This window comes from Macrotis lagotis, chromosome 5 (assembly GCF_037893015.1).
Source record: "Macrotis lagotis isolate mMagLag1 chromosome 5, bilby.v1.9.chrom.fasta, whole genome shotgun sequence".
NCBI lineage: Eukaryota > Metazoa > Chordata > Mammalia > Peramelemorphia > Peramelidae > Macrotis > Macrotis lagotis.
The window spans coordinates 17,892,352-17,905,690 of record NC_133662.1 but is presented as its reverse complement, the minus strand read 5'-3'; the positions used below and the strand labels follow the sequence as shown (position 1 = coordinate 17,905,690).

At 42.1% G+C, this 13,339-nt stretch overlaps 1 protein-coding gene across 2 annotated transcripts in view; it reads right to left on the bottom strand.

Annotated features, from left to right (window-relative positions):
• FOXP4 (forkhead box P4) overlaps positions 1-13,339 on the bottom strand; it is a 107,905-nt gene that overhangs the window by 32,290 nt on the left and 62,276 nt on the right. For both annotated transcript variants that reach the window (XM_074236910.1, XM_074236911.1), the window contains exons 4-9: positions 12,208-12,330; positions 11,064-11,150; positions 2,094-2,241; positions 1,589-1,796; positions 1,188-1,292; positions 239-326 (exon numbers count right to left, since the gene is read on the bottom strand). In XM_074236910.1, the coding sequence (XP_074093011.1) occupies positions 239-326; positions 1,188-1,292; positions 1,589-1,796; positions 2,094-2,241; positions 11,064-11,150; positions 12,208-12,330 (759 nt within the window). The remainder of the gene's footprint in view (positions 1-238; positions 327-1,187; positions 1,293-1,588; positions 1,797-2,093; positions 2,242-11,063; positions 11,151-12,207; positions 12,331-13,339) is intronic.

Below are 13,339 nucleotides of genomic sequence, written 5' to 3'. Positions count from 1 at the left end.
AGTGTTATGTTGGACACACTAACTATGCTGGTCCTCCCAGGGCTAGATCCAGACCCCTTCCTCCTCCCCTCAGTCCACAATATGCCTCTCTAGAGTTCAGCTTCCCCATCCAAGTTAACCTGGAGACTTTAGACAGGTAAGGAGGGAACACTTTGGCTGCCCAGAGGCCTTGTGCAAAGGTGATCCTGGGGTTAGGGGAAGGAAGAGTGGGGTCCAGAGAGCACCAAGAGGGCCACACCTGTATCTCCAGCTGCTGAACGACCTGCATCTGGACCCGACACTGGGCTGTACTTCTGTCGTCAAGTGCATGTTCTGTGTTGAGGTGTCTGTGGGAGGAAGAAAAGGGAAGATTTAGATTTCACCTATGATTTGCCTCTGGCTCCCTGGACTGTTCTCTTCCCCCCCCCCTTCCCCCACCATCCCCCACTTCCTTTCACACACAAAGACAGAAAGATAGACAGACCGAGCTCGGGGGACAAAGAGACAGAAAAGGTGGCCCAGCCAGAAGAAAGAGAAGACAGAAGAGGCGTCCTCCCAGTCAGCTCCCTTTGATGTCTTTGCTAAAATCCCAGCTACAGAGAGATCTAATTGCAAATGAACTAATTAAGTAAACCTCTGACGAAGCGTGAAAACAATTTGTTTGACCCTGATGCTGCAAGGGGCTGGGAGACAGCAGAGTTAATCAGTCAGTGACAGAGCCTGGCACCACTGTGGCAACGCCAACCGACAGTCCTGCCTCCCTGCCCACCTGCCCCCTCAGGCCCCATCACTTTGCTGACAGTTTCCTCCTGCCCCCTGACTGGGAAGACCGGGAGAATATAGGAACTGGACACTGTTCCCTGCCTTACCCCTCAAGCGGCTCTGTGTCTCCCCAGGAGGGAGAGGCAGGGCTCTAGTTCCCCAAGAGCTGGCTGAAGGGGCGAGGAAGGGCTGGAGGAAGGCCGAGATAACTATGTGCAGAGAGAGCTCCCCTGGACTCACACCCACATGTCTCAGCATTCCCATCCCCTCAAAACACAGAGAGCAAGGTCCTGGATTCAATGGCTGGGGACCTGTTCAGGACTTGAGATTCAAAGGAGAAGGGAAGGAAGTGGCAGTTGTGGGAGTGAGGAGAGCCGAGACTAACTGGTGGTCAGTGACCAAGGTGGGGTGGGGAGAGTGCTAGAGGTGAGGAGATGGGTACCTACTTGACAAACTGTCCCAGATCTTCACAAAGGGTCTCACAGCCTGGCCACTTGCACTCCCCATGACCGTAGAGGGGATGGGAGCCAGGGGTGTCCTCATGTGAGGAACTGGGCAGGGAAGGAAGGTAGCAGGTAAAGGACTATACAGGAGGCAGGGGCCCCTGTTGATGAACACAATACCCTTTGACCCAGTTGGGTCCTTGCCCCCCCTCCCGACATTTCCTTTCATCTACTGCTTCAGTCCTTCAGGAGTATTAATCTGCACAATCAACCCCCAGACCCCAGTCATTCCTCCTCCAATTTAAAAACCCCAGGGGTCAGGAGTCAGATCCAAACTATTTTAAATGGGCTTCCCAGAGACACCCGCCTAACAGCTTCCTCTCAGGTCCCCTCTCCAAAGGTACCTGTCTCGACGAGGTGTGAGCACAGTGGGTTGCCCATTGGGTAGGGTGTGATGGGAGAGGGGGGGTGAGACCTTAGGGGGAGCAAACGAGGTAGCGGTGGCTGCTGCTGTGGTGAGGTCCAGCCCCTCCTGCTTCACACTGTCTTCAGCTGGCTGGGCAGCTGCCCCATCTCCCTTCCACAGCTGCGGCAGGTCAGATGGGCACACGGCTGCAGAGAACAGGGCCACATAGAGATCCTTCCCTCTCCACCCTCAATCCTTCTTGGATAGCACAATAGACATCTACCCTTCTGGAACTGAAGGATGAGACTTATCTTTCCAGGAACCCTGGAGGAAGGATTCTGAACATTCAGTTCTAGGATCCCTAGAAATGTGGGATCACTGTTCAGGACATGAAAGGCCGGGAGGCTCAGATTAGACTTAGGATGGGAGGGTAGGAGCTCTGCAGGCTCAGTCTGGGCCTGGGAGAATGTAGGAGGTTTGTGGGAGCTACAGGAGTCACTCACCTTGTGGGAGGGTTTGGAGAGGTCCTGTTGCCTGACTGGGCTGCAGACTGACCAGACCCTGTCTCTGCAGGTTCAGCAGGTGCTGCTGTTGCAACTGCTGCATCTGGAGGAGCTGTTGCTGGAAGGCCAGCTGCTTGTTCCCAAGTGCCTGGTTCAAGGAAGAAATGTCGAATCAGGTCTTTCTTCAGTAAGAGGTGGATGCTCCCTGCCTTCCACTTCCTCTCACCTCCACCCCTTGTATCTCCATTCAGCCTTTAAAGATTCTTGTCCCCTCCCTTCCTCCCTTTCCCAAAGACTGAAGTTCTTCCTTGAACATTCCTTAAACACACACACACAAATACTCACCCCCCCCAATCCTTATTCTCCCATCCCTTGACTTCCTTCCCAGGAGTCATACTTCTTTCTGTTTACTTGTATTAGGGGCATTAGGTGTGGGCAGAGATGGGAAGCTCTCTTGCTTCTTTCTCCAGCCCCTCCTAGAGCTCTGGGTATCACACTAGTCTAGAACACAACTCGTTGATATGAGGTATCACTCCACCCTCTTCTTTTTCCTATAAAAGTCTCAGCTGTTTAGTCATATGAAAAATTGTTCCAAATCATTACTTATTAGAGAAATGTAAAGTAAAGCATCTCTGAGATATCACCTCACACCTTTCAACCTGGCCAATATGACCAGAAAGGACAATGATTAATGTTGGAAGGGATGTGGGAAATCTGGGACACTAACACATTGGTGGTGGAGCTGTGAACTCATCCAACCTTTCTGGAGAGAAATTTGGAACTACACCCAAAGGGCAACAAAAATGTGCATAACCTTTGATCCAGCAATACCACTACTGGGTCTACACCCTGAAGATTATGAAAAAGGGTAAAAACATCACTTGTACAAAAATATTCATAGCAGCCCTGTTTGTGGTGGCAAAAAACTGGAAAATAAGTGAATGTTCTTCAATTGAGGAATGGCTTAACAAACTGTAAGTCATGGAACACTATTGTTCTATAAAAAAACCAGAAGGGGTGGGAATTCAGGGAAGCCTGGAAGGATTTGCATGAACTGATGCTGAGCGAGATGAGCAGAACCAGAAAAACATTGTACACCCTAACAGCAACATGGGAGTGATGATCAACCTTAATGAGATTTACTCATTCCATCAGTGCAAAAACTAGGGACAATTTGGGGCTTTCTGCAATGGAGAATACCATTCATATCCAGAGAAAGAATTATGGACTTTGAACAAAGACCACAAACTATTGCCTTCAAATTAGGGGAAAAAAAAACTTATCTTATCTTACTATCTCATACTTCATTTTTCTTCCTTAAGGATATTTCTCTGTCATCACATTCAACTGAGATCAGTGTAAACATGGAACCAATGTAAAGACTAACAGAATGCCTTCTGTGGGGGGGGGGTAGGGGGAGGGAAGCAAGAATGGGGGAAAATTGTAAAACAAAATAAATAAAATCTTTTTAAAAAAATAAAATAAAATAAAATAGGCAGAGTCCTTTCCCCCCCCAAAAAAGTTTCAGCTTTTGAAAAAGTCACTGTTTTGGGCGGCTAGGTGGTGTAGTGGATAAAGCACAGGCCCTGGAGTCAGGAGTACCTGGGTTCAAATCCAGTCTCAGACACTTAATAATTACCTAGCTGTGTAACCTTTGGCTAAGCACTTAACCCCACTACCTTGCAAAAAAATGAAAAAAAAAATGAGAAAGTCACTGTTACATGGGGCAATCCTGAGAAGTGGGACAGCTCTGTTCCTTTCATCTAGTCTGTCCCACCCACTGCCATTCTCTATTCTCTTTTGCTACAATCCCTCTATATTTTCCTTCTATTACATTTTCTCCTGTTCTCTCCTCCCTTCCTTCTTTTGCATTACTTTTTTTCTTTTCTTCTGATCTTTCTTCTCTTTTTGTCCCCCAACCTCTACCATCATTTTAGGATCAAAAAAAGGAATAGACTTTACATATCATCTAATCCAATTTCCCCATTTCTCAAATAAGGAAACAGGTTCAGAGATATTAAGGTCAAAGTTAGTAAGAAAGGAAGTAAGGTTCTCTGTGTTCTCAAAATCAAATCCTCTTTCCACTATTTTTTCCTTTTACTGAATCACATAATTCAGTGATCTCTTCTAGACCTTCTATGATGTTTGTGGTCTTATAATTTCTGCTTGAATCATGATCCAAGAATAGAAGTTTACTCCCTCTTTTTTTTTTGCACTATATTTTATTTTATTATTTATTTATTTATTATTTATTTTATTTTTATTTTATTTCTATTTTATTTTATTTTCAATTACATTATTCATTTATTTCCAAGTTTCTGAGTTCCACATTTTTCTACCATCCTCCCTTCCCTCCCCATGATGAACAATCTGGTATTAGTTGTATGTGCACATATTTAACATATTTAAATATTAGTCATGTTGTGAAAAAAGAATTAGAACTAAGGAGGAAAAAAAAACCCACGAGAGAAAGAAAAAACATCAAAGAAAGAAGCTTGTTATCTCTTAAGGCAGTACATTCCATATCTAGACAACTCTAACTATTTAGAAAGTTCTTCCTCATATAGAGACCAAATCTTTCTTTCTGTAACTTCTGCCCTTTGGTACTAATCTTATCTCTTAGAGCTATGAAGAATAAGTTTATTCTCTCTTTCATATGAGAGGCCTTTAAATACTTAAAGACAGCAAACATGTCCCACTCCTCACCCCTCTTCCCAAGTTCTCCAGACTAAACACATCCAATTCTTTAAGTGTTCCCATTACAATGTGGTTTCCGGACTACTCACTGTCTTGTACCCCCTTCTCTGGACTCATTGCTATATGTCAATGTCCCTTTTATCTCTTGTGTATGATCAGAAAAAACTTCTCTCCAAAAGCTAGGACTCCCCGGGGAGGACCTCCTGGTCACAAGTAGGCAAGATTAAACCCACCAAAACATGTTCGATCATTTAAATATTCTAACACACACACACACACACAAACACACCTCAAACACACAATCACATATACACAGGCATGTCTCTGCCTGGAACGACTGTCGACCATGGTGACCTCTTGTGACAGATAACCCGCTGAGGCTAGAAGTGAAGCTACTCATTTCTGTCACACCAACTTTTCCCTTCCTTACATTACTCTACACCTAGTCACACCTACCCCCAATACAGCTTCCACCCCCCAATACACAGAGTCAGATGGGGCCCTTCAGCCACATGCACAGGGCAGAGACAAGTCAGTCAGCCCGTAGGAATTTATGAAGCCCTCCTGGGCCGTGCCTGCCCGAGGAGCTTGCAATGATGTCTGTTTGGGGCTTGTTAGTTACTGGGGAAATAAAACGACCTGTTAGAGTATAAACTTCCTGACAACAGGGATTGTCTTGCTTTTCTATTTGTATACCAACACTTAGCACAGTGTTCTTACACATAGTAAAGATTTAATAAATCATTGATTAAATCTTTACTATGTGTAAAGACGCTGTGCTGTGAGAACCCTTATAAGTCATTAAATCAAACTCCCTCGTGTTGTAAATAAAACAAAATTAAGACACAGAGATGTTAAGTGACCTGTCCTAAGTCACATAACTAGTAAATATCTGAAGTAGGATTTGAATAGAGGCATTCCTGACTCTAAGACCAATGTCCTATCTATAACACCATGCTGGCTGGCAGAGTCATAGGGAGAAGATAGTAAAGTGATTGTAGGAGTGTTGCAGTAGTGCGTACCCTTTGATCCAGCAATACCACTACTGGGTCTATACCCTGAAGAGATTATGAAAAAGGAGAAAAACATCACTTGTACAAAAATATTTATAATAGCCCTGTTTATGGTGGCAAAGAATTGGAAATTAAATGAATGTCCTTCAATTAGGGAATGGCTTAACAAACTGTGGTATGTGTGTGTGTGATGAAACACTACTGTTCTATCAGAAACCAAGAGGGATGGAAATTCAGGGAAGCCTGGAAGGATTTTCATGAACTGATGCTGAGAGAGATGAGCAGAACCAAAAGAATATTGTACACCTTAACAGCAACATGGATGTGATGATCAACCTTGATGGACTCGCACATTCCATCAGTTCAACAATTAGGGACAATTTTAGGCTATCTGTGATGGATAATATCGTCTGTATCCAGAGAAAGAATTGTGGAGTTTGAACAAAGACAAAGACTATTACCTTTAATTTAGAAAAAAAAAAAACCCGTGATCCTATTAAGTAATTTTGCTATCTCTTATACTCTATTTTTCTTCCTTAAGGATATGATTTCTCTCTCATCACATTCAACTTATATCAATGTATAACATGAAAACAATGTAAAGACTATCAGACTGCCTTCTGTGGGGGATGGGGGAGGGAAGCAAGGAAAAATTATGAAACTCAAAATAAATAAAATCTTTCTTTAAAAAGTACACAACAGGGGCAGCTAGGTGGCGCAGTGGATAAAGCACCAGCCCTGGAGTCAGGAGTACCTGGGTTCAAATCCAGTCTCAGACCCTTAATAATTAAATTACCTAGCTGTTGTGGCCTTGGGCAAGCCACTTAACCCCGTTTGCCTTGCAAAAAAAAAAACTAAAAAAAAGTGCACAACAGAGAAAAAAAAGAAAGCTTTGAATGAAGTACAGTAAAGCCAGGCAGCTTTGAAAGCAATGTTTAGTATATTTTACATAGGTTTTCAAAAAATATGCAGTTTGAAATTGAAATGTATTATGTTATATTGAATCTTCTATGATCTTCTATGTGCATGGAAATGTTCTTTTTTTTTCTTTTCTCATTTGTTTAAAATGATTTAAAATGTTTTTAAATTAGTTGTAGCACTTTTTTATTGCAGCAAAGAACTGGAACTAAAGTCATTGTTCATCAATTAGGTGATTAAAAAAAAAGTGTTGCAGTAGCAAAAAAAGCTACCAATTGTCCTAGGATACTAGAAAATGTTTGGTTCCCATAATGGAAGACTCAGTGGAGGAGGTTGCTTGGGACTGCCATTTTTTTCCCTAACATTTAAGGAGGTTGTTTCAGGCAGAGGCTGGAACTGTTGGGTAGCTTGGATAGGGTGGGCAGACTTTGGATTGGGGGGAACTAGGAAGGCCATGAGAAGCAGAGAAATGAGGTGAGCAGAGGGAAGGTTGATGGATAGAGGGAACTTGGCAGCTGGGAAGCTGACAAAGAGAAAGTCAGAGGGTTGAGATCCACAGGAGACTTTAAGAGAATGGAAGGAATGTTGCAAAAGTGTTAAAAAAAAAAACATGTTTGGGGGTGGCTAGGTGGTGCAGTGAATAGAGCACCGGCCTTGGAGTCAGGAGTACCTGGGTTCAAATCTGACCTCAGACACTTAATAATTACCTAGTTGTGTGGCCTTGGGCAAGCCACTTAACCCCATTGCCTTGAAAAATCTAAAATAAATAAATAAAACAAACAAATAAATGAAAAATAAAAATACAAGTTTGGTCCCAAAAAAGAGATTTGAGAATCTTCTCCCCCTCTGAATCCTTTGCCTAGGACATTAAGAAGAGTGGTCCATGAGTGTGGGCCTTTTAGAATGCCTAATTTTCTTCTATATATTTAACTCTTTAGCTAATTTTTCTCTTCTCTCTTTCATCTTAAAAAAATTCTTTGTTTTAAGGAATGGCTCTCAGGAGATATACAATGAAAAATATGGGAGATTTTTAAAAACGTTTTAATGTTTGAATTTTTTGGTCCTTCATTTTCAAAGAAGACCATGACATCAGGGAGGTGATGCCATGAAAAGCACATGATTTGAATTTGAGTGAGGGGATACTATGCCAAGTCACCAACCTCACTTTCTCCTCCACAGCCATCTAGGTCCAGTGGCCAGATTTGAATTAGGATAACTAGAGATGGCCCTTGATGCATGGTAGTCAGGATTAAGTGACTTGCCCAAGATCACACAGCTAGTAAGAGTTAAATGTCTAAAACTCTCACTCTTTGCAGGTGACATGATGGTATACCTAGAGAATCCCAAGAATTCATCCAAAAAACTACTGGAAACAATTAGCAATTTTAGCAAAGTTGCAAGATATAAAATAAATCCTCATAAATCCTCAACATATATATACATATATATATATGTGTGTGTGTGTGTGTGTATATATATATATATATATATATATATATATATATATATACACATATATATATAGCAAGATACAGCAGGAAGAGCTAGAAAAAAATTCCATTCAAAGTAACCTCAGGCAATATAAAATACCTGGGAGTCTATTTGCCAAGGCAGACTCGCTAATATAATAAAAAATGACAATTCTACAAAAACTAAACTACCTGTTTAGTGCCCTACCAATCAAAATTCCAAAAAATTTCTTTAATGAGTTAGAAAAAATTGTAAGTAAATTCATATGGAGAAATAAAAAGTCAAGAATTTCCAGGGATTTAATGAAACAAAAGTGCAAAAGAAGGGTGCTTAGCCCTACCCAATCTAAAATTATATTATAAAGCATCAGTCATCAAAACTATCTGGTATTGGCTAAGAAATAGAATGGTGGACCAGTGGAATAGACTAGGTGCAATAGCAGGAAATGATTACAGTAATCTACTGTTTAATAAACCCAAAGAGTCCAACTGTTGGGATAAAAACTCTCTTTGATAAAAACTGCTGGGAAAATTGGAAGTTAGTAAGGAAGAAACTTAGATTAGCCCAACACCTTACACCCTTTACCAAGATAAGATCCAAATGGATACAGAATTTAGACATAAAAAACTACTATAAGCAAATTAGAAGATCAAGGACTAGTTTACCTGTCAGATCTATGGAAAGGGGAGCACTATGACTAAGGAAGAGATGGAGACCATCACCAAAAACAAACCAGATTATTTCAATTACATTAAATTAAAAAGCTTTTGCACAGATAAAACCACTGTAACCAAGATCAAAAGAAATGTAGTAAACTGGGAAACAATCTTTACAACTAATGTTTCAGACAAAGGACTCATTTCTGAAATATACAGAGAACTGAGTCATGTTTTAAAAAAAAAACAAGCCATTCCCCAGTTGACAAATGGTCAAAGGATATGCAAAGGCAATTTACAGATGAGGATATCAAAGCAATCCCATTGTCATATGAAAAATTGCTCTAAATCATTACTTATTAGAGAAATGCAAATCAAAGCTTCTCTGAGGTACCACCTCACACCTCTCAGACTGGTCAATATGACCAGAAAGGATAATGATCATTGTTGGAAGGGTTGTGGGAAATCTGGGACACTATTACACTATTGGTGGAGTTGTGAACTCATCCAACCTTTCTGGAGAGAAATTTGAATCTATGGCCAAAGGGCAACAAAAATGTGCATACCCTTTGATCTAGCAATACCACTAAGAAGAGATGATGAAAAAGGGTAAAAACATCACTTGAACAAAAATATTTATAGCAGCCCTGTTTGTGGTGGCAAAGAATTAGAAATCAAGTAAATGTCTTTCAATTGAGGAATGGCTTAGCAAACTGTGGTATATGTATGTCATGGAACACTATTGTTCTATTAGAAATCAGGAGGGATGGGAATTCAGGGAAGCCTGGAGGGATTTGCATGAACTGATGCTGAGTGAGATGAGCAGAACCAGGAAAACACTATACACTCTAACAGCAACATGGGGGTGATGATCCATCTTGATGGACTTGCTCATTCCATCACTGCAACAACAGGGATAATTTGGGGCTCTCTGTAATGGAGAATATCATCTATATCCAGAGAAAGAACTGTGGAGTTTGAACAAAGTTCAAGGACTATTCCCTTTAATTTAGAAAAAAAAACCTGATATCTTTTTTTTTTTAGGTTTTTGGAAGGCAAATGGGGTTAAGTGGCTTGCCCAAGGCCACACAGCTAGGTAATTAGTAAGTGTCTGAGGCCGCATTTAAACTCAGGCACTCCTGACTCCAGGGCGGTGCTCTATCCCCCAAGCCACCTAGCCACCCCAGAACTGATATCTTATTGTCTGATCTTGTTATCTCTTATACTTTATGTTTCTTCCTTAAGGATGTGATTTCTCTCTCATCACACTCAATTTGGATCAATGTACAACATGGAAACAATGTAAAGACCGACAAATTGCTTTCTGTGGGGGGGTGGGGGTGGGGGTGGGGGTGGAGTAAGATTGGGAGAAAAATTGTAAAACTCAAAATAAATAAAATCTTTAATAAAAAAAAGTTAAGTGTCTGAGGCTGGATTCAAACTCCTATCCTCTAGGGCCAATGCTCTATCCAACGTGTCACCTAGCTGCTCTGATTTTTTTTTAAAAAGATATCTATAAAAAACTATTTTAAAAAAACTTAGTAGGGGCAGCTAGGTGGCATAGTGGATATAGCACCTGTCCTGCAGTAAAGAAGGCCTGAGCTCAAATCCAGTCTCAGATAATACTTAGCTGTGTTACCTTGGGCAAGTCACTTAACCCCATTACCTTGCAAAAATAAAAAAAAACTTAATAGAAAGACACACACACACACACACACACACACACACACACACACACACACCAAGAAACACCTATATAACTACAGGCAGGCACACATGAACCAAGCTACAGGCTCACAAGGAAGTTCCCACAGTACTGATCGGTCGGATGGTGGCCTGGGGATGGAGAAACATGGAGTAAAACTCATCACCAATTAGATGTTTAGGTGGCCCAGTAGAAAGAGCCTGGATTCAGGAAGCTCTGAGTTCAAATCTAGCCTCAGATACTTATTAGATAGATGACTCCATCTGCTTCAATTTCCTTAACTGTAAAATGTAAATAAAACTAGCACTGTCTCCCAGGGTGTTGTAAGGATAAAATGGGATGGTAATTGTGAAGCACTCAGCCCAGCCACAGCATACAATGGGTGCTTAATAAAATGCTTGCTTCTTCTTCAACTCCATCCCCTACTCAGGTGAAGTTAGGAGGGGAACTCAGGGAAAGAAGGGGCCCAGGGCCCAGGGCCCAGGTCACGGACCCCTCCCCAGCTTCTTACCTCTTTGGGTTGTTGTTTCCCTGCTTGCTGCTGGGTGAGGAGCTGTAAATGAAGCTGCTCTTGTTGTTTCTTGTAATATTCCTGTAACTGGGAGTAAGGGAGACACGGGAAAAGATCATAGAGGAAGGAAATAAGCAAACTGACCAACCATAACTGGGGTTGCTTTCCTTCTTCTTTCACCCCATTTCCCAACTGGTTGCTCCTTGTTGCCCTAAAGCTAGGGTGGGGAATTGGATTCTACTTGTTTGTTAAAATGGATCCCAAAATCCAACCTGAGAAACAACCTGGATCCTGCTTTTAAAACTCCTCTCTGAGGTTTACTTTATGTATGACTTAGGGCAAGTCACCTGGGCCCCGATTCCTCCTCTGTAAAAGGAAGGGGTTGAACTCCAGTGGCTTAGGAAGTCCCTTCCATCAGACTCTAGATCTCTGATTCCATCCTATAACCCCTGAGGTTGGAGAACTATTTAGGGGGAATGTGGCAGGGCAAGAAGAGAAGAGGTTGAGGGGAGGACAGACTTGGTGTCTAGTGTCAATCACCAGGAAAAGGGGTTCTTCATAAAGGGTGAACTGGTCCTTCCCTCAACCTCTACACCTAGATAAAGGATGAAACATCCCAGATAGGGCCAAGGCTAGGGTTCTTAAATCCTTTGTCCCAGCCCTCCCCTCCTGGCAGGGGTGGAAGGGAGATCTGTACAGGTCAGAGAGCCCTGGTGTTTTTCCCCTCGGAGCTCTGGAGATGGGAGTAGGACTGGAAGCCCAGGAACCCTCCAGGTACTGAGGAGTAGAGAGTGAGAAGTGCAACCCTCAACAAAGAAAGAATGAAAAAAAAATGACCTCTGACCAGCACCTAGCTATTCTAGAAGAATGCAAGCCTGTCTAGCCAGAGCAGTTTCCCTGACTGTCAAACAGGTTTCTGTCACCCTCCCAGGTCACACCCCTCCATTGGATCTGGGGGCTCCTGTCAGCACTGGTAGTAAACAAGGACCTAAGGCAAGAGACCAGGCTGGAGGGTGGAAGACGGTGAAGAAGGTGGGACTCTTGGTTCCATGTCTTATTCTAACCACTTGGTAAAAGCTCTTATACTGTGTCAAGGACCCTAGGAAAGGAGGCAAAGAAGTTGGAGATAGGTTGGGGGTCTAACCTGTTGAAGCATGATGGCCTGTTGCTGTTGCAGTAGGGCCTGGAGCTGAGGAGGTGACAGGATCTGCTGCATCTGCTGGGGGGTGATCATCTGAGGGGACATCATGGCCACAGACACTGGCACCTGGGGGCAGGGGAGAAAGACACCATCACAGTCAGATACCTGTAATTTAGCATTCTCCAGAGGGAGGCTCACCATACCCCAAAATACAGAGCCCCCCCCCCCCGAAATGGAAGAGTCTCAGAGAACAACTTGATCTACCCATACCTGAACAAGAATCTTCTCTACACCATTCCTGAAAAGTGGTCAAATGATCTACAAGCATTTATTATTTATGTTTTATTTAGTCTAGAAAATTACTATGTTTGTAGGAGGCATGATGCTAAGCACTGATGATACAAAGAAAGGCAAAAGATGACCCCTGCCCTCAAGGAGTTTATATTCCCATGGTATCTTACTCCCTAACAGACACTCTTCAATCCAATAACACGTCTCCTGGTTGTTTCATAAACCAGACTCTCCATCTCAGGTATATGGACATTCTCTTTGGTTCTCTCCCATACCTGGAATGCTCTCAGTCCTCTGTTCTGACTACTGATCTCCCTGGCTTCCTTCAAGCCCTAACTAAAATTCCAGCTTCAATAGGAAGCCCTTCCCAATCCCTTTTAATACCTGTGCCTTCTCCATTAATTATTTTCCTAATTATCCTGTATATTACTTGTTTTGTATGTATATGTGTGTGTGTCTATATATATATATATATATATATATATATATATATATATATATATATATATATATATATATATATCCTATTTGCTTCAATTTCCTCATGTGTAAACGAGCTGGAGAAGGAAATGGCAAACCACTTCAATAGCTTTGCCAAAAAACACCAAACAGGGTCACAAAGAGGTGGGCACAATAGAAACAACTCAACAATAACAGAGACAAGCAGAGACAGTCTTTTGCCTTTCTTTATGTTCCTGGTGAGTGAGTACCTAGTAGAAGCTTAATAAATGTTCATTGATCAATTGATTGATTAATGAGAGAGAACACACCCAAACAACAAGATATTCAGAAGATATAGACAGAGTAGATGAAAAGCAACATAAGACAAGAAGGTACTTGCAGC